Genomic DNA, 26,593 nt, shown 5'->3' on the forward strand with positions numbered 1-26,593 from the left:
GAGTAAGGGAGAAGAAAAGGAAGGAGGGGAGAGGTATTCACACCGTAGATGCTAGGGAGGGAGTTCTTCCCCAAATGACTCAGACTAAAAACAGGAAATTTTGAAGTGGAAGTTAAACCTCAGGCGGAGACCTAAACACCAAAATGAGTGAAAGAACAGGCAAAAAGAACAAAATTGCAACCAATATAAGAAATCATGTGGATAGCCCAGCTCGATATAAATCAGAACACTGAGAGAGGGGTAGGAGGGGGCAATGGAGGAGGAGCGACGATAGGGAGGGAGGGCAGGGTGAAGGAAATGCCGCCAGGGAAGGAAAAATTTGTTGCATTAGCTAGCGGGCCCCGTGTGCGCCATGCATGAATTCATGAAAGAACCGTGAGCCCCCTGGGGGAGGGGGCTATTAACAGCTACGGCAAGAATTTAAAACCCACCTCCGAGGGACCAATTCTTCTGTTAAAAGTGATCAGATAGGGGGTCACTGATTTTTTGAAATTCATTGCAAAAAGAAGAAGGTGTCAGAGGATGTTAGGCTGCCAAATGGTATTCCAGATCCTCTCAATGTCAAAAAGTACAAATATTACATGATGCCTGTGTAAGGAAACCTGCTGTATAGCCACTTGTAGGAGGTATACATACCCAAAGGTCAAGTGATACCTCCTGAACCCATAGTGAAAGCAACTAAGAAGCTGTTTCATTCTAAGATACAGAGAAGATAGCAGTTGACTACCTGCTGCAAGACTTTTCTTACACATCTGATGTTGGGAACACTATGATACCTACTCAGGTATATACAGTCTTTTCCAGGTTTTAATAGTGGAATTGTAATAAAATCTGTCCACAAGACAGGAAATGAAGTTAAAAAGTACAAGCAAGATTACTTCATCCTGTGATGTGCCACAACATAAAGTAATGGGACATATTGTGTCCAAGTGATGTGTGACAAGCCACAGAAAATATCAAATCCAGCTCCCACATGGAGAAGGGGTAGTTGTATTGGTGAATGTGAAGTCCTAATTGCCCCTCTGTAGTGTTGAAGAACTGAATCCTGACCTGCAGTAGTAGTCACTCTGACAAAATGCTCCACTTCTGCCTGGACAATGTCTTGAGTTTTCTTTGAGAATTCCATTCTGCATTACAATAGCCACTGGGAACCTCTCACCTCTACTGGAAAGCCTCCTAGTGGTCTCCTATAGAACTGCACTTATAGTGAAATGATTGACGATACTCAGCCATAATCTCTTCTTGCTTCCTCTAATAATCTGATGACATTTTGCCGTTGCTAATGACAAAACTGCAAGTTTCTTTGCAGTCTGTCAACACCTGAAAGTATGCACAGATACTCACCGGACTCTATAGAGTGGCGTTCATATTCACTGCTTCATCAGGATTTAGGCTCCCTTTGTAGCTGGCCTGAAGTCTTTGGAGGGGATGCTTCAGTGGCATTGGTGATTTGTGCTGGTAATATGATCCACCATTCCTGAAGAGTATCACAGTATTCAAACACAACAAAGTGGCTGTAGTGTCCAGTTTGCATTACTGAGCATTCGCTGTGGTCGCTTTCTTTCATCAGGCAGGTGAAGTATGCTGAGAGATCAACAGCAGTGAACGACAGGGTGTTGAAGTGTGTGTCTGACCCTTGTTTCACAGACGTTTATATGGTGACATTACGAGGCTCTTGTGCACTTTACAAACCCCACAAAGGAGGAAGGGATGGGGTAGTTGCATAAGTAGTTTGGTGAGAGCCTCCTATTTAGGCTTCGTGCTGGAGCAGGTAGAGGGAAAGTATTGTTAACCTATCATGTACATGCACTGATATAGCGACTCCTCGTAGGCTGGTAGTGTGGCAGAGCCACTACTCCTTCCATCAATCTAGTATTTTTCACTATGTTGTATCAGTGCAGTGTACCGCTACTATACATATCAAGAACAAAAGGTCCAGTACACACATAAAATGTGAGGTACAAAAACATATCAAACTGTGCTGTTTCCCTCATGATCAACCTATTGTTGCATACCTTTAAAAATGGGTAACAACTAGTTAATCTTTAACTTATTTTTCCAATGCAAACTGTAAAATGTGGACCAGTGACACAGGAACTATGGTAACAAAAGGCATGAAGCAGAGAGAGAATCACAGAGGATGGCCAGCAGGAAAAAAAAAAAAACAACCACGCAACACCAAGGAGGAGTTGTGTGACATAAATGAAAGTTTGTAGATGTATGTCTATATATGAAAGATGATGTCTATTCAAATTTCGTGCCAGTGACATAATAGTGGTAATAATAGCACCACTGTGAAGATGGAAATCAGATTTGCATCAAATACACACTGCAACAGTCATGACAATCAGTTAGCGTTGAGACTGCATGTGCTGAGTTGATGTTCGCCAAGAACGCCTTTAAAATGACAAAGCTACCATTATCAACAACTTACTGAGTTTGAACAAGGTTGTGCAATTGGGGTACGAGAAGCTGGATGTTCCTTTTGCAAATCTGCAGAAAGACTTGGCAGGACTGTAGCTGAGAATGTATAGTCAAAAGAAAACCAGGCTCGTGATGGCCACATGGTGCTACTCAGAGGGAAGCCCATCATGTTCGATGTATGGCTCTGCTACAATGTGCTGCATCTGCAGCAGCAATGTGAGCAGCCACTGGCACCACAGCGACACAACAAACTGTTACAAATTGGTTATTTCTTGGACAGCTACAAGCTATGTGCCCTATAGCATGCTTTCCACTAAACCCAGACCACCACCTATGTGTCTTTAGTGTTGCCAAGCGGAGCTCATTAGAGAGCTCTGATGAAAACTGTTTCTTCCTCAGTGCCAGTGGTGGTCGTGTATTGGTTAGGAGGAGGCCAACTGAGGACCTGCAACCAACATGGCTGCGTGCTAGACATACTGGACCTACACCAGGAGTTATGGTCTGGAGTGCAATTTTGTATGACAGCACGAGCACTCTTGCAGTTATCACATGTGCCCTGATTGCAAAACTATGTGTCAGTCTGGTGATTTGACCTGTTGTGCTGCCATTCACAAATAGCATTCCAAGGCATGTTTTCAACAGGATAAAGCTCACCCACATACAACTGTTGCAACCCAGCAAGTTCTACAGGATGTGAACATGTTCCCTTGGCCTGCTCAACCACCAGACCCATCTCCAATTGATAACATATGCGACATCAAGGGACGACAACTCCACTGTCATCCACAAACAGCATTAAATGTTCCAATATAGACTAATCAAGTACAACAGGCATGAAACTCCATCCCAGAAACTGACATCCGATACCTGCACAACACTATGCATGTAAATTTGCATGTTTGCAGTCACCATTCTGGCAGTTACACCAGTTATTAACGTAATATCATTTCAAATTTGCTATGGTTTATCTCTCACTTATATTAACCAGTGATCTTGCCCTGTTAACCACTTAAATATGTTACCTAGACAAATGTTTCCCTGAAATTTCATTACTCTACTTTTTATTTTTGAGGTTGGGATTTTTTTTCCCCATCAGTGTATGTGCAACTGCTTTCATATAATGCAAGGTTTTTTTTTAAAGTTATAAAAATATCAGAGCTCGAATATCACATCAAAACCAGTACTGAAAGCAAAATCAAAACAATATGAAGTACAATTGGAAGGGAAATGTGAAAGTCTATTAGGGAACAAGATGACCTAGTAATTAAAGATGTCTAAATGTTCCATGACACAAAGCATATAGCAATGTGAAGAATCAGTTCAAAGTACAAAACATTGCAGTACATGTGAACATATTAACCAATTCAAGATAGCCTCAACTTCTTCCAGTGAAATCAGGAAAATAATTCTCTCTCTTAAAAGTAAAAATTCACCTGGGGCTGAAAACATTTCTTCAAAATATTAAAAGAATACTCTTTTGATATAACTACTGTACTCAGCCATATATTTAACCATCATTTTCACAAACTATCTTTCCAGACAGACTAAGGTTGCCTCTGTAAGAACCATCTTCAACAAATGTAGTAGGACAGATATTCATTAAAACTGACTTTTTTCACAATTAACTTCCTCCTCAAATAATTGGAAGAGTTAATATATTTAAGAACATCTGAACATAACTGAAAATATACGATTCTGGGTAGTCAGAATTTTGATTCCAGAAGGGCCTCTGCAGTGAACATACCATTTACCATTTCACTAACAGTGTATTAAAAATTTTGTGATGAAAGCATTAGAAAATTATACTTCCATTCATTTATGTCATATGAAATAATTTCCTGGGGCAATTTCAAACATATAAATAAAATATTAGTTAAACAGAAACAAGCTATAAGGATAATATCAGGAGTCCATACTCAAACTTCATGCAGGCAATTGTTTGAAAAACTGTGTTTACTAACAAAAGCTTTATTTGAAAATAACAACAGCGTGCATAAATACTGTATAACACTACGAACAAAAGTAGTCTCCATTATCTACACCATAACATTACTTTGCACAGAAAGGAGCAAGGTATGCAGTCATAAACATATCTGAGCTCCTCCCCTGTAAATTACACTGAGGTGACAAAGATCATAGGATAGCGATACAAACTTATACAGATGGCAGTAGTATCACATATACAAGGTATACAAGGGTAGTGCATTGGCGTCACAGTCGTTTGTGCTCAGGTGATTCATGTGAAAACATTTTCAATGTGATTATAGTTGCATGATGGAAATTATGAGACTTTGAATCCAGAGTGGCAGTTGGAGTTAGATGCATGGGACATTAATTCAAATTTGGAAATCATTAAGGAATTTAATGTACCGGGATCCACAGTGTGAATAGTGTGCCAAGAATTTAAAATTTCAGTGATTACCTGTCATCACAAACATCACAGTGGCTGACATCCTTCACTTAACAAGCAAGAGCAACAGCATTTGCATAGTTGTCAGTGTTAACAGACAAGCAACACTGTGTCAAATAACCACAGAAATGAGTGTGGTATGTACAGCGAACATATGTTAGCACAGTGCAACAAAATTTGGCATTAAATGGGATACGGTAGCAGATGACCGACATGAGTGACTATGTTAAAAACATGAATCACCTGCAGCCCCTCTCCCAGTGGTTGGACCATAGACAACTGGAAAACCATGGCATAGTCAGATGAGTCCTGATTCCAGATGGTAAGAGCTGATGGTAGGGTTCAAGCATGGTGCAGACCTCATGAAGCCACAGACCTAAGCTGCAAAAAGGGACTGTGCAAGCTGGTGGTTCCATAATGGCATTGGCTGTGTTTACTTGGAATGGAGTGGGTCCTTTGGTCCAACTGAACAGATCACAGGCTGGAAATGGTTATGTTAGCTACTTGGAGACCATTTGCAGCCACTCGAGGACTTCATGTTCTCAAACAATGATGGAATTTTTGTGGACGACAATGCATCATGTCACCAGGCAACAATTGTTTATGACTGGTTTGTACAACATTCTGGACAATTTGAATGAATAATTTGACCACCCAGATCATCTGACATGAACTACATCAAACAGTTATGGGACTTTATCGAGTGATCAGTCCGTGCAATCCTGCACTAGCAGCTCTTTTGTAGTTATGAATGGCTATACAGGCTTTGTGGCTCAGCACTCTGAAGCGGACTTGCTGAGTCCATGTCACGTCGAGTTGCTGCACTACGCCAGGCAAAAAGAGGTCTGTCACGATATTAGCAGATATCTTATTACGTTTGTCACCTCAGTGTAAAGGCGATGCAAATAATGAAAGTTTCAAAAGGAACTGAAATCATTTCTACCTGACAACTGCTCTCACTTCACAGACAAATTTTGAGTAGATAAGTATTTATGAGGTTGAGTTACATTTATAAAAGGTGCTGTAAATTAAGGTTAAAACAAAAAGTTCATTTATGTAAATCGACAGTATCTAACTATGTTTTCACAGTGGAAATGGATCTTATTTGTAAACTTGTGAGCCTATTAACACATTCCTCATCATGACAAGTTAATGTGAATATGATCTACGGGCTTGAGATGAAAATAAAAATACTTGTGAAGAGCAAAAGATAACAAATACTATTATTGTGTTCAAAATTTGATATTAAATTAAAAGTGCACACTGCTCTATCTTCTAGAAAACATGTTAGGATATGAGCATTAAAAAAAGAGCCACTGGCACTATTATAATTTTTTCATTATTTTTTAAAATTTAGTGTCATTAGTTTTTCAGCAAAAATAATGTTCTGTGTAGTAAGATTAATCTTTCAATTACGCAGTTACACAGGCCCTCATAAACCACATTAAAAAAGAAAGCTGAGTTCGTTTATCACAATGGGGACAATGCATGCAAAATCAATTGTCTGCACTCCAGCTGCAGTTATTGTTTTGTGTGTAATTTTGCTTGTGAAAAGCTAATACGTACTGCTTTTGGTCCCACTGGCCTGTGCTCACGAACATCATCATCCTTGTCCACATAGCTATACCTCGCTATTATGCGTGATTTCAGTTCCTGATCATCTACAACAGCTTTCTGGCGCTGAGCTAATGCCTGCAACCAAGTAAGAAAATTTAATTAGAGTTTTAGATGTATCAAAACAAGTCATGATACTGTTAGGTAAACTGCTCATTATATAATGATGGTTGAAATAAGAAAGTTAAGATCAGCTCTCAGATGAAAAAGGATGGATCAGGAATTGACTAAAACCTATTTGAAAGCATTATGTGAGAATTAATCTCAAGTTATTTCAGGATACTGGGTGATGACTTCTTCCAAAGTATAAAGTCTACATCTTAATTACAATCGTAGCCTCACCATTTAGTTATACACTGCATTGTGGGTAAACTCAGAAGTATACTGAATTTTAATTATGCTTTAGCACAATTAAATGAATAGTTTTGTCACCCTATTATGTGTGTTGCACTCAGATGGATGAATTAGAGTACCACACTTTATTAAAATCCTTTACTTTGGGCTGCCGAAGGTTTATTAAGGAGTCTGTTTTCATTAATTTTCAACAGCTGAGATGTGTGTGGATAAAGTGAATATGATACACAGAATGGTGTTCCGAAACTGCAACTGAGTGAATATGATACATAGAATGGTGTACCGAAACTGCAACTGAAGAAGATAACACAAAAAATTTTTAAATATTGTATACCATAGTTTGCAAACAAACGTTTATGAAATTTATGATGCTTTGGTGATTTCAAGAAAAAGAGCCCAATATATTTAAAATGCAGAATTTACTAACAGAAAGCCCTATACAACATGGGTCGCACACCTGTTGAATGCTGATCAAAAGCAATTCAAGAATGGCATTTACTTACTGAAAACTAACGAACAAAATGTATTGACCTGTCATGGGACAAAAAAAGTCCACCTTTCCCTCATAAAGTGATAATCACTGAGTTAACATTAATAGACAGTATGTTGTTGTTATTCATGGCATGTCCAATCAAATCAACCACAATGATAGACAGTTTCCATAATGACTATGCAGCACAGTTTACCACAGAGCATAAGTAATAATATGCTGATGTCTCCTCTATTTACTTGGCCACTAGAACAACAACTGTAAGGAATTTATCAGTTGAATACACAGAAGATGAAATGTAATTTCATTACTTAGGGCACAAATTTGAACACCGAAGATTAAAGCTGAAACACCTGAGACTGCAAATGAAGAAGACATTCAAGACTGAACTTTGGGCAGAAGAATTGAAGTTCAAAATTTGTTTGGGACACATAAGGATCTTTACTGGAAGACTGTTTTCAAAAGGTGTATAAGATCAACAGTGCAAGACATATTCATTTGCTTCTCGACTATTGCTGGCCTGTAATCTCACCAAGTGCTCGAACCTGTGGTCATGACATATTGTGACATCACTTTATGTTTCCCCACACAGTGCTGGCCAGCACACTGACACCATCAACCATATGTGTTTCAAGTTGATGCACTCCTGAATTTGCTTTCTTCTGACTGTCACATCTTTAAACTATTCTAATATACTTTATGAGGTCATAAATTTTTGTTATGAAATAATACTGTACATTTGCAAACATGAGAACAAAGACTCAGCATATTATCTGGCTTGTCAAAATCTTACCTGCTACTAGGTATGTCAATCAGATTTTCAGTGCACATGTGCACTTGACAAAAAAACTGCTGATGTTCTGTAGGATGTATGAAACAATCACAGTTACATAATGTACTGGTCTAGTAAATGGTAGTTTTTGCAATTAGTAACAGCCTTGGCAGAAAATTGTGTTTTCCTTCAATAACTACATGATGGAGCAGGGAAAAACATTTTCATGATTGAATAACTGAAACCTAGTTTTTGTCAACCATACACACACACACACACACACACACACACACACACACAACTCGCACCCACGTCTGCAGTGTCAGGCAACTGAAACCATACTGCATAGTTGCGTTTGCATGAGTGTTTGAAAAAGGCCTTAATGGCTGAAAGTTATTGTGTGAATCTTTTGGTTGTGCCTATCATGACTCAGCACCTCCGCTATATGACAAGTAGCGCCTTTCCATCTCTAATATTGTCACATTCCATCCTGGATTTTCCATTGTTTGAAACCTGGTTTTATTTTTTTGAAATATCTTGCATGCAGTAATAGTATTTCTGAAATCTACATACTTTAACAAGGTTCAGAAAATAATGTCACAGAGGTGAATCTTTCTTTATGGACACAAATTTGGATCCTCTTCTGAAAGTTACATAAGCCTCTCAACAACATTTTATTCAGCACAGCTTCAATTTTATGATGAATGGAAATCTTAAGGTCATCAACTGTGTGAAGCTCGTTCATGAGGTCATCGACTGTGTGGGGCTTGTTCATGTACACTCTTGAACCCAAGGAGCTCCACAGAAAGAAGTCCCAGATTGATAGATGGGGTGAGCATGAGGGATGAGGAACATGACATATCATGAAATGACATGTCCTCAGAATATCTGTTGAACCACTTTCATGGCTGCTCTTGATGTATGAGCTGTGGCACTATGCAGTTGGAACTACTTTTCTCTCAGTTCACTTGATGCCTTTCAAGTACTGTTACGCTACAATTTGAATGTAATGCGCTGATTCACAGTGTCTGCAGTTCCTCCCTCTTCAAAAAAGTAACATCCACCAATCCCTATCTCAGAGAAACTGCAGCACACTGTTATTTTTTAACTGTGGAGAGGTTTTTCATGTAGTTCTTGCGGGTTCCCTGACAGCAAGTATTTACAAATACTGGAAACTCTGCATCTTCTGTAAGATTAGCATCCATTACACCACAAAATTCTCTGCACTGCACAAAATCCACTCCACTTAGCTGCTGCACAACCAATATTTTGTACAGGTGAAATTTGAGATCACCATGTAAAATGCAATGAATCAAATGAAGTGACATACCCAGGGATGCAGCCTGTTGCCACGTGGATCATTTTGAACTGGCAAGAACTGCCGCCCTCACTCTGTCTATGTTTACCAGAGTTTGGGAAGGCCAGGTGGTTTCTTTTTCTCTACAGATCCAGCACTTCTAAATGCCACAACTCACCCAAGTATAGTGGTTTGATCTGGGACCGCATGGAAACATCTTTTAATGTTAAAAGGTGTTGAACCGCGACCACAGAATCATTGTTTTTAAAGAATTTCTCAACTCCAAACACATGATGCTCTACGCTCCAATGCCTCGAAGCAACTGATATTGCATTGTATGAACTTCCCCCCTCCCCCACCAATGATCACTACACATCAAAACATCCACTAGTTGTCGAGTGCTAGTGGTTTACAAACATGTGTTTCCTCCGTTCCTCCCTGTTATTGACAGACAGCTGAAGGAAGAGTTATCTTTATTTTGTCAATGCAGAGGAGATCAAGAGAAAGTTGCAGCATCAGCCTCAAGCACGCTACAGCAACAATTCAAGGGGTATGTGGGCCCACCACTGACATAATTCTGCAGCTAGGAGCTACAACAATACTGGTACAGGACTCTGCAATGCAGTGTTCTACAGTCAGCGGTGGACAAGATTGTCACATGCTGTAGCACAACACATTTCCACAGCCTACTACATGATGGGAATCTACCTCCTACCGTAAGACCCCCAGCCAGAGTGACTGTATATGATACCAGCTCAGTTGTAGCAGTATTCTGTTGGTACCATACATTTATAGAGCCGACGACTTGAATCGGCAAGGGTGCCATTGACACCAACTGCTGCCTCTGTATACTCATAGTGTGATAGCTATAGGCATTTCAGCTGCACCCATCAACCTTCTCTATGGAAGCACTAAATAACAAATAATACTGTTGTTGAGTAAGCATTTTTGAGTCTGCACTAATTGTGGTACTGAAGGTTCCATCTCACAGCATTCCACAAAAGCCACTTTGGAGTAAGTAGTAGCCGTACTGCAAGTCATGTCACACAGCTGCAGCAGTGGTATCCGAAGAGCCAGTACCTACAAGTGACATCTTGGACCAACTATCTGCGACAACCCTTCAGTGTGTTGAGTGAAAATGAAGTGTTTTGCATTTGACAGGGTTACATAAACATTGTATGAATAGGTGGAGCCTGGACATATGCCAGGGAATAACTGTGGCTAGTATTCGAACTACGAGTTGGGAATATGTTGGGAAGATACCACTGCAGAGATGATTCAGACAGTGCAAAGGCAGGCACACAATATGGAGCTGTCCACAAGGTTGGCTGCATTGAGAGACAATAGTCTCAGTACGTCAGTAACCAACCAAAATGCAAGTACCACTAACCTAGTCTCTCCTTTTTCAGATAAGGCAGAAGAGGTCTTGTTAGCATCCATGGAAAATTTGTTGGAGCTGTAATGCTGGGACACTGGGCACAGCAACTGCTTCTACAAAGGAATGTACCAACATCTGAAATTCTGAAGGCGCGCTTATTGCAGTGGTGAAGAACAAAAAACAGCTGCAGGTATTACTATGAATATGTCACAAAAACAGGGAGAGACCACTGAAAACTTTGTGAAGAAGTTTAGGAAGCTAAATTTCAACACATATGAGCTAACAGAAAGACAAGCAGAGGGCAAGATATATTTTTGCAGGAATTGCCATCCAAAGCATCAAGAAAGGTACAGACAGAGTTCTCTAAAAACTTAACTGAAGCCACAAACCATTAGAGGAAATAGGCACAGTGACCCAAATTCACTACTGATGTAGAATTTTCAGGTATGGGTGAACAGGCCACTTATGATGTGAACACTATGAAACATGAAGTAAGAAGGTATGCACCTGATGTTGGGGAAGCCACCTAAACTGTGAGTATGGTCCATTAGATCAAATTACAAGACAAAATACTGCAAGATACATGGAAACAATTGTGGGTGATTATACGAACAAATTTACCAGTAAACATTTTGTGTACAGTGGAGCTGAAAAAGGTATATAAGAAATCAGATAAAGCACAGTGTGTAATACTCGAGTGTGTTCTATGAGTATGGAATTTAGAGAGTGAGCAGGAAGTGTCCATCAGCATAGATACGTTCAGGACCACAAATGTGGAGTTACCCAAGGGATTGATGGTCACCAATTTGAAGATTTAGTTGGGAGACAATTTACGTAAATTAAATTCTGAACATAAGCTTAAGTAAGCCAGCATTGTAGCTTCATTGCAGGAGAAGGTAGTGCACTTAGAAAAAGCAGAGAATATAGCAATGGAATAGTTATTTTTAGAATATGATGATTTGATTAATACCCATGGGTCATTGCCAGCAGCCCTAGAGACACAGCATAAATCCCAACAGAGAATGATTGCCTGTGTAACATAAACTGTACTATATACCAGTGACGGATGAATTTATTTAACAGTAGCTACAAGACTAGGTGATACTGAGGCATCCAGGACTGGGGTAACTGAATTACATTCTCTGTCAGTGTTCCAACTACCTGCCATCATGTCCAAAAATGCGAAATATCCTGTCCACTATCCTCCCCAACTCCCACACTGTGGAATTCCACCACCCACCGAACCTACGCAGTATCCTTGACTGTCCCTACCCCACCCCTTACTGTAGTGCTTGTATCCCTGCAAGAGACTGAGATGTGGGACCTGTCCCATACATTCACTCACTACTACCAACTCCTGTGCTGTAACACACATCAGCTACCCCTAAAGGGAAAGGCCACTGTGAAAGCAGCCATGTGACCTACCAACTAAGCTGCAACAACTTTGCTGCTTTCTACATGGGCATGACAACTAACAAGCTATCCATGAACAAGAGTGCCCCCTGTCAAACTGTGAGCAAGAGACAGCTGGACCATCCAGTTGCTGAACATGTCACCCAACATGATGTACCTCACTTTAATGACTGCTTCATAGCCCACGCCACCTAGATTCTTTCTACTAACACCAGCCTTTCTGAATTGCACAGTTGGGAACTCTCCCTACAATGTATCCTTCATTCCTGTAACCATTGTTGTCTAAACATTGACTAGTCTCTGTCACCCACTTATCTATCCCCTTCCCTGCCCCCACTCTAATACTACACATCATCTATCCTGCCAAAACACCTATAAGTAATTTATCCTCCTCCACTTCTCTCCTCTCACCTACCTCCCAACAGCCTTCAAACTGCTGCAAATTACCAGCCTTATCCTGTCCCCACCGAGTCCTTGCATTTTATACCAGGCAGCACTAGCATTCTTACCCACCCATACCTGCTGTCCTTCCCCGTCTGAAACCCGTGGCTCCTGTTTACTTCCTCCACCCATCCCTGATTGCTGCTCCATCAAGATGAAATTTTGCGTTTTTTTATTGCAGAAGGAGGGCTTTGTGTGAAACCTTAAATATTTTAGCAGTCTTTTTCACTGTGCCTGTTTACAACTCAACACTTCTACATGGTGAGTAGCAATATGGTTTCACTGTACCCCAGACCATGTATCGGCCAAAGAGCAGCAGCAGTATTCTGTTCAAGCACACATCATCAGCACAGTCTGACAGTTCTATGCCACAATTTACAAATGGGAAAACAGTCACATAGTATACTATTTTCATAGTTTTATTAGGTTCTATTTTGGACAGCTGGCTAAGTCAATATAAAGCACTGCTCATTTTCCAATTTGCAAAATTTGTGGTTTTTTTAAATTGTTATTGAAGTGCTGGCAAAAAATGTACAGAATTATGAAATCTGTTACAACTGTTCCATTGCTTATAACTTAAATTAATATCAGTATCTGTGAGAAATAAAAAGTTATAAAAGAAAAAGAGAGGATCATTCATTCATTGTTGGGTCGTTCATGCCCCAAGAGGCACTTGAAGGAATATAGGAGCTGAACTTATACAGTATCTATTTTATTGGATGAAGTACTAAAAAAGAGTGCAATGGTTGTTCCACATTCCAAATTATCAAGCAATAAATATATGCATGCTAAAGCTCCAGCACCTTCTGCAATCCAATCCTACACCTTTCCTTCTTACTTATTGCCTTCACATTTTTCTGATAATGCAAAGGTATCCAACAAACTGCAATGCACAGTTACATTTCTGTCACACAAGCCATTTCACTGCTTATAGTTAGACTGTATTTACTATCTCATTTGTTTTTGGATTATTTTCACCAGTCAAGCACAGGGGTAGTAGCACTGTTAAAGGCCAAAGACAAATTCAGGACAACGGGTTTGAATTCATAGCTGGCCATTCAAATTCATTTTTAGGGTTCTATACCTCACTTGGTAAAAACAGAACACTTATACGATCACCTTGTTGTCTTTCTGTAATACCCCTTCTTTCTTGAAAATGGGTATAGATATCCAGTTGAAATTTAGACCAGGTACAAAGGTCTATCGTCCCTCGGTGGTGGAAAAATTAAAGCTTCTGAGTCAATGCATTAAAAGATATGATCGTTTATGTCACATTTTTTGTTACCGGCAAACTGACTTATCAAAAACTATAGAGTACTTCCTCTTCGTATAGAGTCATGAAGTTTTACAAGATGCAAGTTTTTATCGTACAAGTAGAGGAAAAAAATCCAAAAATTGTTAATTTGTAATTATAGTGCATAATTTTTTTTAATAATTTATTGTCCATATGTCTGTCTGTCTGTACAGATGTTAAAACCTCCTTTCACAGGAATGGGTATAAAAGGTATCGAGTTGAAATTTATGTAATGTACTAGGCTTACTGTCCCTTGGTGATGCCAAACATTTAAGCTTCTGAATCAATGTAGTCAAAAGATACGGTCATATATGCCACACATTTTGACACTTGCAAACTCTCTCATCAAAATCTATAGATGCAACTACATATACGCATTGAGGGCATGTCAAAATCTATAGATGCAACTACATATATGCGTTGAGGGCACGATGGTCAAGTTGGAAGGCATGAGCCTGGAAACAGAGGTTGCGAGATCTATCTTGGTCGGACCACAGATTTTTCAGTCCTTGTTTCAACCTAGGCTTTACATGATGTGAGAAGTCACCAGAAACAGCATGTGGTACAGATTCCACATTGAACTGTACGTCCCTTTTTTCCCCTTGGGTAATGGGCGTTAAGTTAGGTACATACAAGTTGTTGAAGTGGCATTGCGTAGAAAGACTAGCATTGAGTCACAAAAAATCATCACTGTCATAATCATCATCATCCATATACATACATAGGTATGCACGGAACCCTTGGAATGCGAGTCCTGCTCACACTGTACGGATTTTTCCTTCTGTTTGCCTAAACTGTGTAAGGAAGATGTCTACACAATATATTCAATGGAAGATCATTACCAATGACTTTCGTCACTTTTCTCCAGCTGAGGAGCTATTCTGTCTCTAAATGATTCTGAAAACAGTATGTTGACTGCACACAAAAGAGGGACTGTGTTGCCACTTCCTATGTCACTAACTGAACCTCTGATGAATCCTGATTATTTCTTTTCGGTAAATGAGTTACAAACAACAAATTTTGCACGTGATCTGTTTTCTACCACAGCCAACATGGTTTCAGCCAGTGCAAGCAAGATATACCATGAAATGGCATTTTCTTAAATTAAATTCTTATTTTGTATTGCTAACATCGTACAATATTCTTCATTGTGTATGTAAGTCATTTTCCAGCATCATTATCAAGACTTACTTCCAACACTCTCACAATTTCTACCCAATTACTATAGCAAAAATATCCTTACAATGCTCTCTGCACTAGCTTGCATTTTGATCACTTTTCATTGGCACAGATTATTCTTAATTGCATAATGTCCTCATCAAAACAGTCATAGAGCCTCAAATCACTGAAATGTACTGGAGTTAGTACAGCAGAAAGGTTAGTGCTGTTTGCTTAATTTAATGCTAAGGCTCTTGACTTATCTTATGCGAGTCTTATTCCATTTCCGATGATGCTGTTCTCATCTTTTTCATATTTTTAAAGCTTTTCCCTACATTCTAGAATAGTAATAATTAAATGCGGACAGCAATTAAGTTTCAGTTATACTTCTGAAGATTTATCACATAGTTTATTGAAACTGAAACAGTTTAAATCCTGTTCATAATCAATGCAAATGAAATGCAACAGGTCATTTAATGTTGAAGACGTACAGGATAATTAATAATACTTGAATATTATCTTCCAATGATCATGTCAAGATTCTATGAGTAATCCACAAAGATACTAAAACTTTCTAGAGTTTACATCTGAATGACTGACATCAAGGCTTTCTCCACTACATACTACAGCTGACATTATTGTTATTCCTTATAGGATATTGTGGGGTGCACTCAGCCCTTCTGAGGAAAACTGAGGAGCTACTCGATTCAGAAGTAGTGGCTCTGGTCTCGTAAAGTGACATATGGCCTGGAGAGTGGTGTGCTGACCACATGCCCCTCCACATCCGCATCCAGTAACACCTGTGGGCTGAGGATGACATGACAGCTGGTCAGTGTCGTTGGGCCTCCATGTTCTTTTGGGGCAGAGTTTAGTTAAATAGAACAATGAGCACATCCATTAAACACAATAATATGTGGGCAATTTCCACATCATAGATGAGATGGTGTATTCAGTATAAATCATAAGTCAGTTCCAGTAGCAGAATGATAAAATTAATGGTAGCCTTGAAAACTGGGGCCGTAAAAGCTGCTGTTCAACGAGCAATACAGGGTGGCTATGACAAGCGACCCCTTACTTCAACGAGCACTGGAAGAACAATTAACAATGATATGAGAAGCCATAACTTCGTTTCTTTGTTGGTGTTTGATGATAAAAATTGTAATTATTATAGCATACATCATTTTAAAGACCATCATTTGAAGCATTTGAATTTGCAATGACTGTCCATCAACAGTGAAAAAAATCATATATTACAGTCTTACATCTCGTTTCCAGCTGTAAGATAGGGTCTGTGTTGTACTCAACTTAGGTGCACAACCTAAACCCTAACTGCTTATTTGAAGCCAAAAATGTACCTCCATGTCAGAATATTCCATGTAACATAGAAATAAAGAATTATAGGGGACAGCCAGAAAGTTCTGTACTGCTAATAACATTAGCTATGCCACCCTTCACAGTTGACTACACATTTAATTTGGTTGCAGATCCTTGCAGGGAAAAGACAGAGCATGTGTTAGCATGCTATTGTTGGAATTTTTGTTCTCATAATAGAGGAGAGAGAGAGGCATGCTTAATTTGCTTATAACATCATCTCAAACAAAGTGGAATATCGGTCTGAAGTGGTTTCTTAGGGTGCTGCGATGTGTCACATTGCAGAGCCTAAAACATATAATCTCTCTTACAAGTTGATTGTGTGTTTTATATAGATTATTATTTTATTATTATTATTATTATTAACTTTATTGGTCACATTGGACCACTTGAGTCATTCCACATTCAGATTTTCTTTGAAACTTGTATTGTTTGGTTTTCGTAATCTGCCCAATACCATTTCATTCTTTCCAATCATAATTTTATCAGGTCTATTAAAACCTCTTTAGGCATTCTATGTGTAACTCCTGCTGAAATTTTGTGATTCTTGAGAAGAGTAATCATTTTATCTTAGTTCTCTGCAGTTGTTATCTGGAGTCCAACTGCTATAAGATCTTGCTGAATTTCTTGGATCCTTTGACCTTTTGACTTCTTTCTAAGATTTTTTATCACAACTTGTTGAAAAATGCTGTTTCCTTGCATCCACAACAAAATATGAAAGAAGTAAGAGTTTTTTTTTCCCTAGCTATGCCGATGATGGGGTCAATGCCCTGATAAACAGTATGAGTGGAGAAGTTTTTCTGGACTCCTTTTGCATGGTATTTTTTATTTAGGCAAGTTCTGATGATTCTTCTTTCAGTTTTGTGGAGCTGATCAATTCTTCTTTAATTTTTATTTTTGAACAGGGCTTTGAAAGTATAATTGACTTCCGGGAGAGTTACAGTTTTATAGTGCTACATTTTAGTGTCCATTCACAAGCAGTTTTCATTATGTGTTGACCAGCTTAGAACTTTTTTCATTTTGTTGGTTTTATATTATGCTTAAAGATTTCTCCAAATTATTTAAATAGTAAAACTTCCTTAATTTTTCAATTGTTTATAAAGTTTTTGCCTACACACAGGTGTTTCATGGCTATACTCTCAGTTTTCTCGAAGGATGCTTGTAACCCTATTTTCAAGGAGATTGTTTTGGAGACTAGTGATCTGGGCACAAATTTCTTCCACGCCATGATCTGAGAGAGCTAAATTAATCATCCACAAACCCCATACATTTATTGTTTGATCCTTGTTGCTTTAGGGAACAAAACAGCTGAGGTCAAAAGAGCCTATGTAGTAATTTAAAATGGCCAATTACAGAATGAAGTTCAAGTCAACAACTACTAAGAGCCTAATCGACTGGAGTATAGGGGTAGCTAAAAACAATCACTTCCCTTTGGAGGAGGATGCTCAAATGACTGAAAATTAAATTTCCTTCACTGCATTACTAAGATGAATAAAAAGTAAATGCGATCTACAGCTAGTGTTGTCTCAGCTAAAATGTATGACAATTCAGATGACAAACATACATTAAAATGTATGCTCTACAGCATTGAATCAGAAAATAGCATAATGTCAATGGCTGATTGCAGTAAGCACAGAGTCGTGCAGGGTCTCCACTTAACACTGAAACGAAAGTGCCAATATGCAGCCAAGTGAAAAATATCTCCTTGCAACGAGAAGGCCAAGAGGAAATTGTCCTTGCAATTGAGAGGTATTTAACCTTTGAGCGGGCGTGCCGTTTTTCATAATGCGAGCGGGCGCACGGAGCACTTTGTATACATGTATAGACTAGCTTCATTTATGTTGGCAAGGTGAGTCATGTATGATCAAAATCACAGTTTAATCTTAGTTTATTTAAACAACAAGAAAATAGACTTACATAATATGAGCCACACCACTGTTTTATTAAACAATAATGAAATAAATTTTCAGTGCAACACCCTGTTGCAAAAGTGAGGTGTTACAGAGACAGTAATGACCTAATCAAAGCATTAAGCAGTGCAGTGGCATCAGATCCCATCCAGCTGCTTATTCGATCACTAATTATCTCATAGACAACTGCCTCAATGTGGCATTAGACTGCTAGCTCATAATCAGGGTCTCGCTTTGTATTTTATATTACTGCTGCCCACTTGGACGTATGACAACACAAATTATCATTGTGTTACCTGAAGCAGTAATGAAGGAATAGGTATGGATCTGCAGTTGTAAAACAAAAATAGAACAGTGCAAAATCATTTTACTTTTTGTTGGCGCACTTTATACACAGGCACACCTGCTTCAGGGATAATTTCCTGAAGTTTGTTCCCATTTAGAGAAACCCAATGTTTATGCCAGAGCAACACAGAAATCATCTGAAGTGACAGAACAGCTAAAAGGCCTAAGCAGTTTAACAGCAGCCTTGACAGCTTCATTCCCCAACACTCTGATGTGACCAGGGACCTGCATGAAAGTCACATTGGCTCCATCAATCAGCAAGTGGAGGCATTCATGGATTCATTCTACTAAGGATTGGTATGTGTAGCCATACAGATGCTCTGGAGACACTAAGTAAATCAGAACATAATACAAAAATTGAGAATCCTGTGTCATCAGATGTACTGGTTGGCCTGATAGAAGGTGGAAAGCTCTGCAGTAAAAAATCGAGCACTGTTCTAGAAGCTGGTATCTAAAATGCCACCACGCCAGCTGACCACTGACCATGCGTTCCATCATCTAGTTGACACTGCTGGTGAGAGAAATTGGATGGCAGGTGGATAGAAGATGTTTGTCATTACCAGGCTTGAGTAAGGGGATTACAGTGGCTTCACCCCAACATCTGGGAAATGTGCTGTCAGTCCATATGCAATTATATGTACAAAGGAGGAAGTGCTTGCCATCAAGAGATAGGTGCTGCAATATCTGAATGTGAATATTGTCTGGCCCTGGATTGGAGTATTGTACTGAGGTGAGACCATGTTTGAGCTCCCTTATAGTAAAAATGGTATTGTAGCATTTGTGATTCTGAGAGGGGAAAATATATCTCCCAAGCCATTGCCGCTCATTTCCGAGGTAGGATGGTAATGGGCAGGACTCAAGATCTCTGCAAACTATCAACCTAGGATGTTGGAAATATCAATAGGGTGCACAATGATGTCATCTGCAACAGCCACGCCAGGAATTAGGAGATGTACGTTGTTTCCAGAAATCTGACATGTTAGCCCAAACAACAGAAATGGGAATAAAATGAGTAAAAGAAATCCAACTAGCTTTTTCGCTGTCTCTGATATGCGATTACAATTCCTCAGTCCACCAGGGTACTGAGACATGTCGTGGTAGGGAGGACGTTCGGGGTATGGGACATTTTGTGACAGTACAGATAACATTTGTAAGGTACCCTACCTGATCCTCACTGCTGTGGAAATGTTGTTCATCAAATGTTGCCAGTAAAGAGTAGAAACCCCAGTCAGCTTTAGAAATCTGCCAGGTGGTCTTCTCCACAGATGAGGGTGGACCACTCTAGATGGTGGGTAAGCTGTGTGTTACAGGATGAGAGATCCAGGTGCAAGAAATTATGTGTGAACTCTGAAAGAAAGTTGGCTTCACCAGCATTAACACAACTGTGAATAATCTGGTTGAGAATATCTGCCAGACAATGCATTTCAGGCAGGTTCTCAGAGAGTCCCGAAAGGGATTGGGGCTGAGTAGCAAAAAGAGTTGAGGGGGCCGAGCAGTAAGCTGCAATATGTCTGGCCTGATAAGATCAGATGACGTAGGAAGGGGGGGGGGGGGTGTGTATGTAGACGTTACAAAGAGAAAATGTACAACTGGGGAGAAAAAAACAGACAGCATCGGTTTGTACCTGGGTGTTCAACATATGGTCCAGCTATAGATGTCATCCTGAAAGAGCATTATGATTCCCCCGTGGGCTGGAGTGCCTTCCTCGGAAGGAAGGTTGAAACGTATTGGAAGGAACTGTAAAGAGGTCAAAGTAGTCTTGAGCACATAGTTTTATTCCTTGGATGCATAAAACAATTGAGCTTTGCAATCACAAAAGCAACTGTAAGTCTGCCCTGTGTGATCTGATGCCATGAGTGTTCCATTGGAGAACAGTCGCATCAGATAACAGAAACATTTCTTATAAGAGGTGATTACTCCCATGGTTGTCAAATGCCAGATTTTGGCTGCATACTAATACTGGGTTCTAAGGCTGGAAAATCCTGTTCCATTATTTCTTCAGATGTACTATTAACCTCCCTGTGTTGGTCCTCCGAGTCCTGGCTGGAGAATTTGTTGATGATTTGCAGTGGTGAAATGGAAGTCAATCAGACAGAGGTATCACTGCTGTAGAAGATCTCAGAGTTGGAGAAGGGGAAGAACATTTGTCTTTGTTTGACCTCTTACTGATGATGATGATGACCCATAATCCGAGGAGCGTAGGGGACAATGCGGGAGACCCGCACCTCTGTACTAGGTAAGGTCCTAGTGGAGGTGGTTTGCCATTGCCTTCCTCTGACCGTAATGGGGGTGAATGATTATGATGAAGACGACAACAACACCTAGTAATCTTGAGGCAGGAAAAATCCCTGAACCCACTGAGAATCGAAGCCCGTGCGCGGGATGCAAGAACGCTACCGCAAGACCACGAGCTGCGGACGACCTCTTACTACCTTTCCATTTTGTCAGACATGGACCCAGATGTTTGCTGACTTGAGGCGGGCAAAAAGTCATCGTGGGATTATTCCTTTTTAAATTTGGGCGGGGGTACTATGCGATTTCACAACTTCAGCACTGAACTGGAGGTCACAGGTCTATGTGGCCATATCTTTGGTGGCTCATAATGGTACTGTAATTGCCAGATTGTGTTATGCAAGGCTTTAATCCAGTTAACATTTTGCAACCACCACTGAGGGGCACCTTTCCTTTCACTTGGATCCCCTGAATAGTTTGCTCATCAAGGTACACAGGGCATTCGCAATATGAAGTGGCGTAGGTGTCACTGTAGTTGATGTAGTGGGGAAAAGGAGAGGAGTGTGATACCACAAGGTAGTAGCGTGCAACTGGAATATACACCATGCCTTTGGCCTCATTCCATTTCTGTTTACTATACAGAGGTTGCATTGATGGTGTTGAGTGCCCATCACATGCAGAACATATACTCACAAAAGAGTTGAGTCCCCTAGGGTGGGGGGCGAAACCCCAAGCAGACTGATAAAACAACTTCATGCAGAAAAGCCAAAATTTGCATAAAATGAGATTTCAACCAGAGATTTCTAAAACATGGTCACAGTCAATTCTGCCAACTAACCTGCTGAGTTACCTACGTATCACAGTAAGTAATCAAAAATACATGTAGTTCTCACAACTGTTCTGTTCATCACCATCTCAGACGCCTTTCTTGGTTCAAAATACTAAGACTCTGATAGCATGTTTTCTGGTGCATTTCTAGAGTGTACCCTCATGTTGGTTGCCCATAAGGTGTAACTCGTTCAATTGCACATATCACATTCTCTATAATTCCAAGTAGCACTTTAGCCTCAGAAATGTGACTGGCTCTTGATTAACAGAATCTTAAATAGCACATTTTGATGCTCGCAGTACTCTTCTCCACATCCCAGGAGCAGTATTGCAAGAAAAATGGCATTAATTTTCCAGAGATTTCATGGACAGCTTTACTGGGTCATCATACATAGCTGCATGTGCTGCACTGTTGCTCTGGACGATTAACTAATAACACTCAACTAGTACATTACTCAAACCACATCATACTTACATTTACTTTCCACATTTTTTATATGTGAACATATTCTTTGCATGTACTATGAATTTTATATGTTTAATTTATGACACGAGTTCTATATTTCATTATATTTGACAAACACCATCCTGAGTTCTTATTAGTTTTGTAATTTTCCTTTCATTTATAAAAACTATTGTAGTAGTCTTTATGTAGTTGTAGTATATATGAAAAAAAGCGTTTGCACCAGAGTCCATTTCAGTAAAATTTTACTGGGTGTGTGACTATGTTCTGACATAGTTAAAATGTTGTTAGCAAGAGAGAGTTGTCTTTCAAAATATTTCAATATAATCACCAAACTATGAGCAGTCCAAGATGAAACAGCAATACTATGAAAAGGATAGTTATTTCTCGTAGTAAAGAGGAGATACTTAGCTGCACACAGTCACAACGAAAATACTGTTATACATTTAAACCTTTGGCCAAGAGATCTTCTTCCAAAATAGAAAACAACCAATGTCTCTGGCCACTGTTGCAATCCACAGTCCAGCCATAGTGGCTGGAGACAAAGATCATGTACGTGTGAATTGTGCTTGTGTGAAAGCGTGCGTTTCCTATTTTGAAAGTAATTCTTTTGAACAAAAGCTTAAATGTACAGCAGTCTTTTTGTTGTGCCTGTCTGTTACTCTATATGATAAGTAGCAACCTATCCTTTTTGTCATACTGCTGTCAATTGAATAATAAGATTTTTTGAATTTCGTAATCTGTTTTACATGTCTACACACTTTCGTGCAATGTTTGGTTAAGTGTTCATTAATGGGGCATAGTTTTTAGTCCTCATTATCATCTCCATATTATTCCGGTGAGTTGGGTAGCATGTTCATAAAAAATTTGCCTCCATTTCGATCTATCTTGATATACTACTTGTCTTGACAATGTTCCGCAGTTTTCTCCTCTAGTCTCCAGGTCTTCTTTAATCTTATCCAGCCATCTTGTTCTGGGTCATCCTATTGGTCTTTTCCCCCTCCGCATTTCTACAGAAGTATTGTTCTGCCAGGCTGTTATCCTTCAACACCTTTACATGTCAAAACCACTTGATGCATGCAGTACTCAGTCTCTCAGTGACTGACAGATCCACTTGCATTCCTCCTCTGACGTCTTCATTCCTAATTTGCTCTCTGCTAGTATTCTGCAAGGTTGACCACAGAAACTTCATTTTGCATGTCCATACGTTCAAATATGACTTCTTAATTACACAGCATTCTAACAGCAATCAGCAGAGGCACATTTTAAAAAGTATATCATGCTTGATTCTCATTGGAATTCCCTTGTCTCACACACACAAGGTTCTGCAATTGATAAAAAAATTTTCATGAAAGCAATGGAATCATACTCAACTGTTGACTTGCTAGATATAAGACACTATAAATTATAAGACCAAATACAACTTTTATAATCTCACCAGTATGTTAAGTCGGGTGTATTTATTACTAAAGTATATGTGGTTGTTGCAATGATATTATTGCAAAGCAGATCTGGTGAATACTTGTCAAATGTAGGTGAACTCCACATGGATTAACTGCTGCCATCATGAATATGCAATTGTACTCATTAAATCATGTTTTATAATTTGACTTTGAATGTTTGTAACTTAAAAACTGTCATTTTATAAATACTTTACACACACACACACACACACACACACACACACACACACACACACACACACACACACACACTACTGACCATTAAAATTGCTACACCAAGAAGAAATGCAGATGATAAATGGGTATTCATTGGACAAATATATTTTACTAGAACTGACATGTGATTACATTTTCACGCAATTTGGGTGCACAGGTCCTGAGAAATAAGTACCCAGAACAACCACCTCTGGCCATAATAACGGCCTTGATACACCTGGGCAATGGCGTGTACAGGTACAGCTGCCCATGCCGCTTCAACACGGTATGACAGTTCATCAAGAGTAGTGACTGGCATATTGTTACGAGCCAGTTGCTGAGCCACCATTGACCAGACGTTTTCAATTGCTGAGAGACCTGGAGAATGTGCTGGCCAGGGTGGCGGTCAAACATTCTCTGTATCCAGAAAGGCCCGTACAGGACCTGCAACATGCAGTCGTGCGTTATCCTGCTGAAATGTAGGGTTTCACAGGGATCAAATCAAGGGTAGAGCCACGGGTTGTAACACAACTGAAATGTAACGTCCACTGTTCAAAGTGCCGTCAATGCGAACAAGAGGTGACCGAGATGTGTAACCAATGGCACCCCAAACCATCATGCTGGGCGATACGCCAGTATGGCGATTTGGAATACATGCTTCCAATGTGCGTACACTGCGATGTCGCCAAACATGGATGCGACCATCATGATGCTGTAAACAGAACCTCGATTCACTCGAAAAAATGACGTTTTGCCATTCGTGCACCCAGGTTCGTCGTTGAGTACATCATCACAGGTGCTCCTGTCTCTGATGCAGTGCCAAGGGTAACCGCAGCCATGGTCTCCAAGATGATATTCCATGTTGCTGCAAACGTCATCAAACTGTTCGTGCAGATGGTCGTTGTCTTGCAAACATCCCCATCTGTTGACTCAGGGATGAGACGTGACTGCACGATCCGTTACCACCACGTGGATAAGATGCCTGTCATCTCGACTGCTAGTGATATGAGGCCGTTGGGATCCAGCACGGTGTTCCGTATTACCCTCCTGAACCCACCGATTCCATATTCTGCTAACAGTCATTGGAACTCTACCAACGCGAGCAGCATGTCGCGATACGATAAACCACAATAGCGATAGGCTACAATCCGACCTTTATCAAAGTCAGAAACGTGATGGTACGCATTTCTCCTCCTTACACGAGGCATCACAACGTTTCACCAGGCAACGCTGGTCAACTGCTGTTTGTGTATGAGAAATTGGTTGGAAACTTTCCTCATGTCAGCATGTTGAACGTGTTGCCACCGGCACCAACCTTGTGTGAATGCTCTGAAAAGCTAATCATTTGCATATCACACCATCTTCTTCCTGTCGGTTAAATGGTTAAATTTCGCGTCTGTAGCACATCATCTACGTGGTGTAGCAATTTTAATGGCCAGTAGTATATATATATATAACTTTTGTCGTAATCTTCCATTTACACGAACCTGGTGTAATTCAGGTTCTGCAAAAACTCCTGTGATTTGTGTTGCCTTGATGCATTTTTAGCATCAGAGGTACATCTTTATTTCAAGTTACAATTCGCTTTTGCAGCGTGGTTATGAAAAATGCTATACAATATTAAGTTTTAAGTGGAGAGAGAGAGTGTAAATACAATATGCACTCTTCATATCCCATTTTAACAACCTCACCACACTCAATGAGAAATATCGAGTACAAATATAAATTGAATGTTAATAAAAAGATAAAATGAGAAAAAGAACTAAAATTTCAAGGAATTGGGTTGGACTGAGGGCTGTGGGGGTTGCAGCACTGATGGAGAGGGAGAATTGAAGAGGAGAGAATGCAGAATGAATGAAGTAGGGAGGCATGAGAACAGGAATGGGAGTGAGTGTGGGATGTGCATAAAGAAGCATGCTGTTTCAAAATTTAGCAAAATTTTTTGTGTTGTTCACGTGCCTGTCAACAGCATGATGTCTCGACTGCACAGTCAATTGTTACTTTTACTCCTTCCAATACTTACCTTAAATACAATATACAAAATTCTGAACTTTTAATTAATTTTGTACTTGCTGTGATGTCATAACTGAAAATAAACAACTGTGAAATATCACCGTGAGAGGATATTCCCAGCAATGAAATCTCAATCCGGTGGAAATGAATTACTTTTATTCAACATCATCTCCTCACTATTCTTTATTCAACATCAGCAAAACTGAACACTTTCATCTAATGTAGAAGATGGTTATGGATTGTAAATAGCAGTTAAGATAAAAACAAATAAAAGTTCCAGATGTTGAATAATGAGACACTGATGTACACAAAATGGTGGTTCCACTGCAATGAATCTATACTAGGTAACCTGAAAACTGTGTCATTCCTTTTTTGCATTAAGCTACTGGGTTTATTTTTTTGCATGGGAGTACAAACCACCTAACATTTGAAAGAACATGACAGATTCACAATCACAATATGTGGATAAACTCAACAAAGTTGCTCTTTCAAAATTGGCTACACTGTAGTGGTGCAACAGAAAATTTTTTCAGCAGTCACACATAGGCTAGTGGTGGTGGTGGTGGTGGTTGTGTGTGTGTGTGTGTGTGTGTGTGTGTGTGTGTGTGTGTGCTGACACACACACACACACACACACACACACACACACACACACACACACACACACAAAGCAGAATTCACAACTGAAACAGTTTGAAAATCTAAACTGTTTATTGATTTACTCAGGT

General features: G+C 39.7%; 1 protein-coding gene across 1 annotated transcript in view; it reads right to left on the reverse strand.

Moving 5' to 3' along the window:
- Nucleotides 1-26,593, reverse strand: part of LOC126284359 (CUE domain-containing protein 2) — a 98,881-nt gene that overhangs the window by 29,825 nt on the left and 42,463 nt on the right. Inside the window, exon 6 of the mRNA XM_049983226.1 lies at nt 6,401-6,526. Coding sequence (XP_049839183.1) covers nt 6,401-6,526 — 126 coding nt within the window. The remainder of the gene's footprint in view (nt 1-6,400; nt 6,527-26,593) is intronic.

This window comes from Schistocerca gregaria, chromosome 8, assembly GCF_023897955.1.
Source record: "Schistocerca gregaria isolate iqSchGreg1 chromosome 8, iqSchGreg1.2, whole genome shotgun sequence".
NCBI classification, from domain to species: Eukaryota; Metazoa; Arthropoda; class Insecta; order Orthoptera; family Acrididae; genus Schistocerca; species Schistocerca gregaria.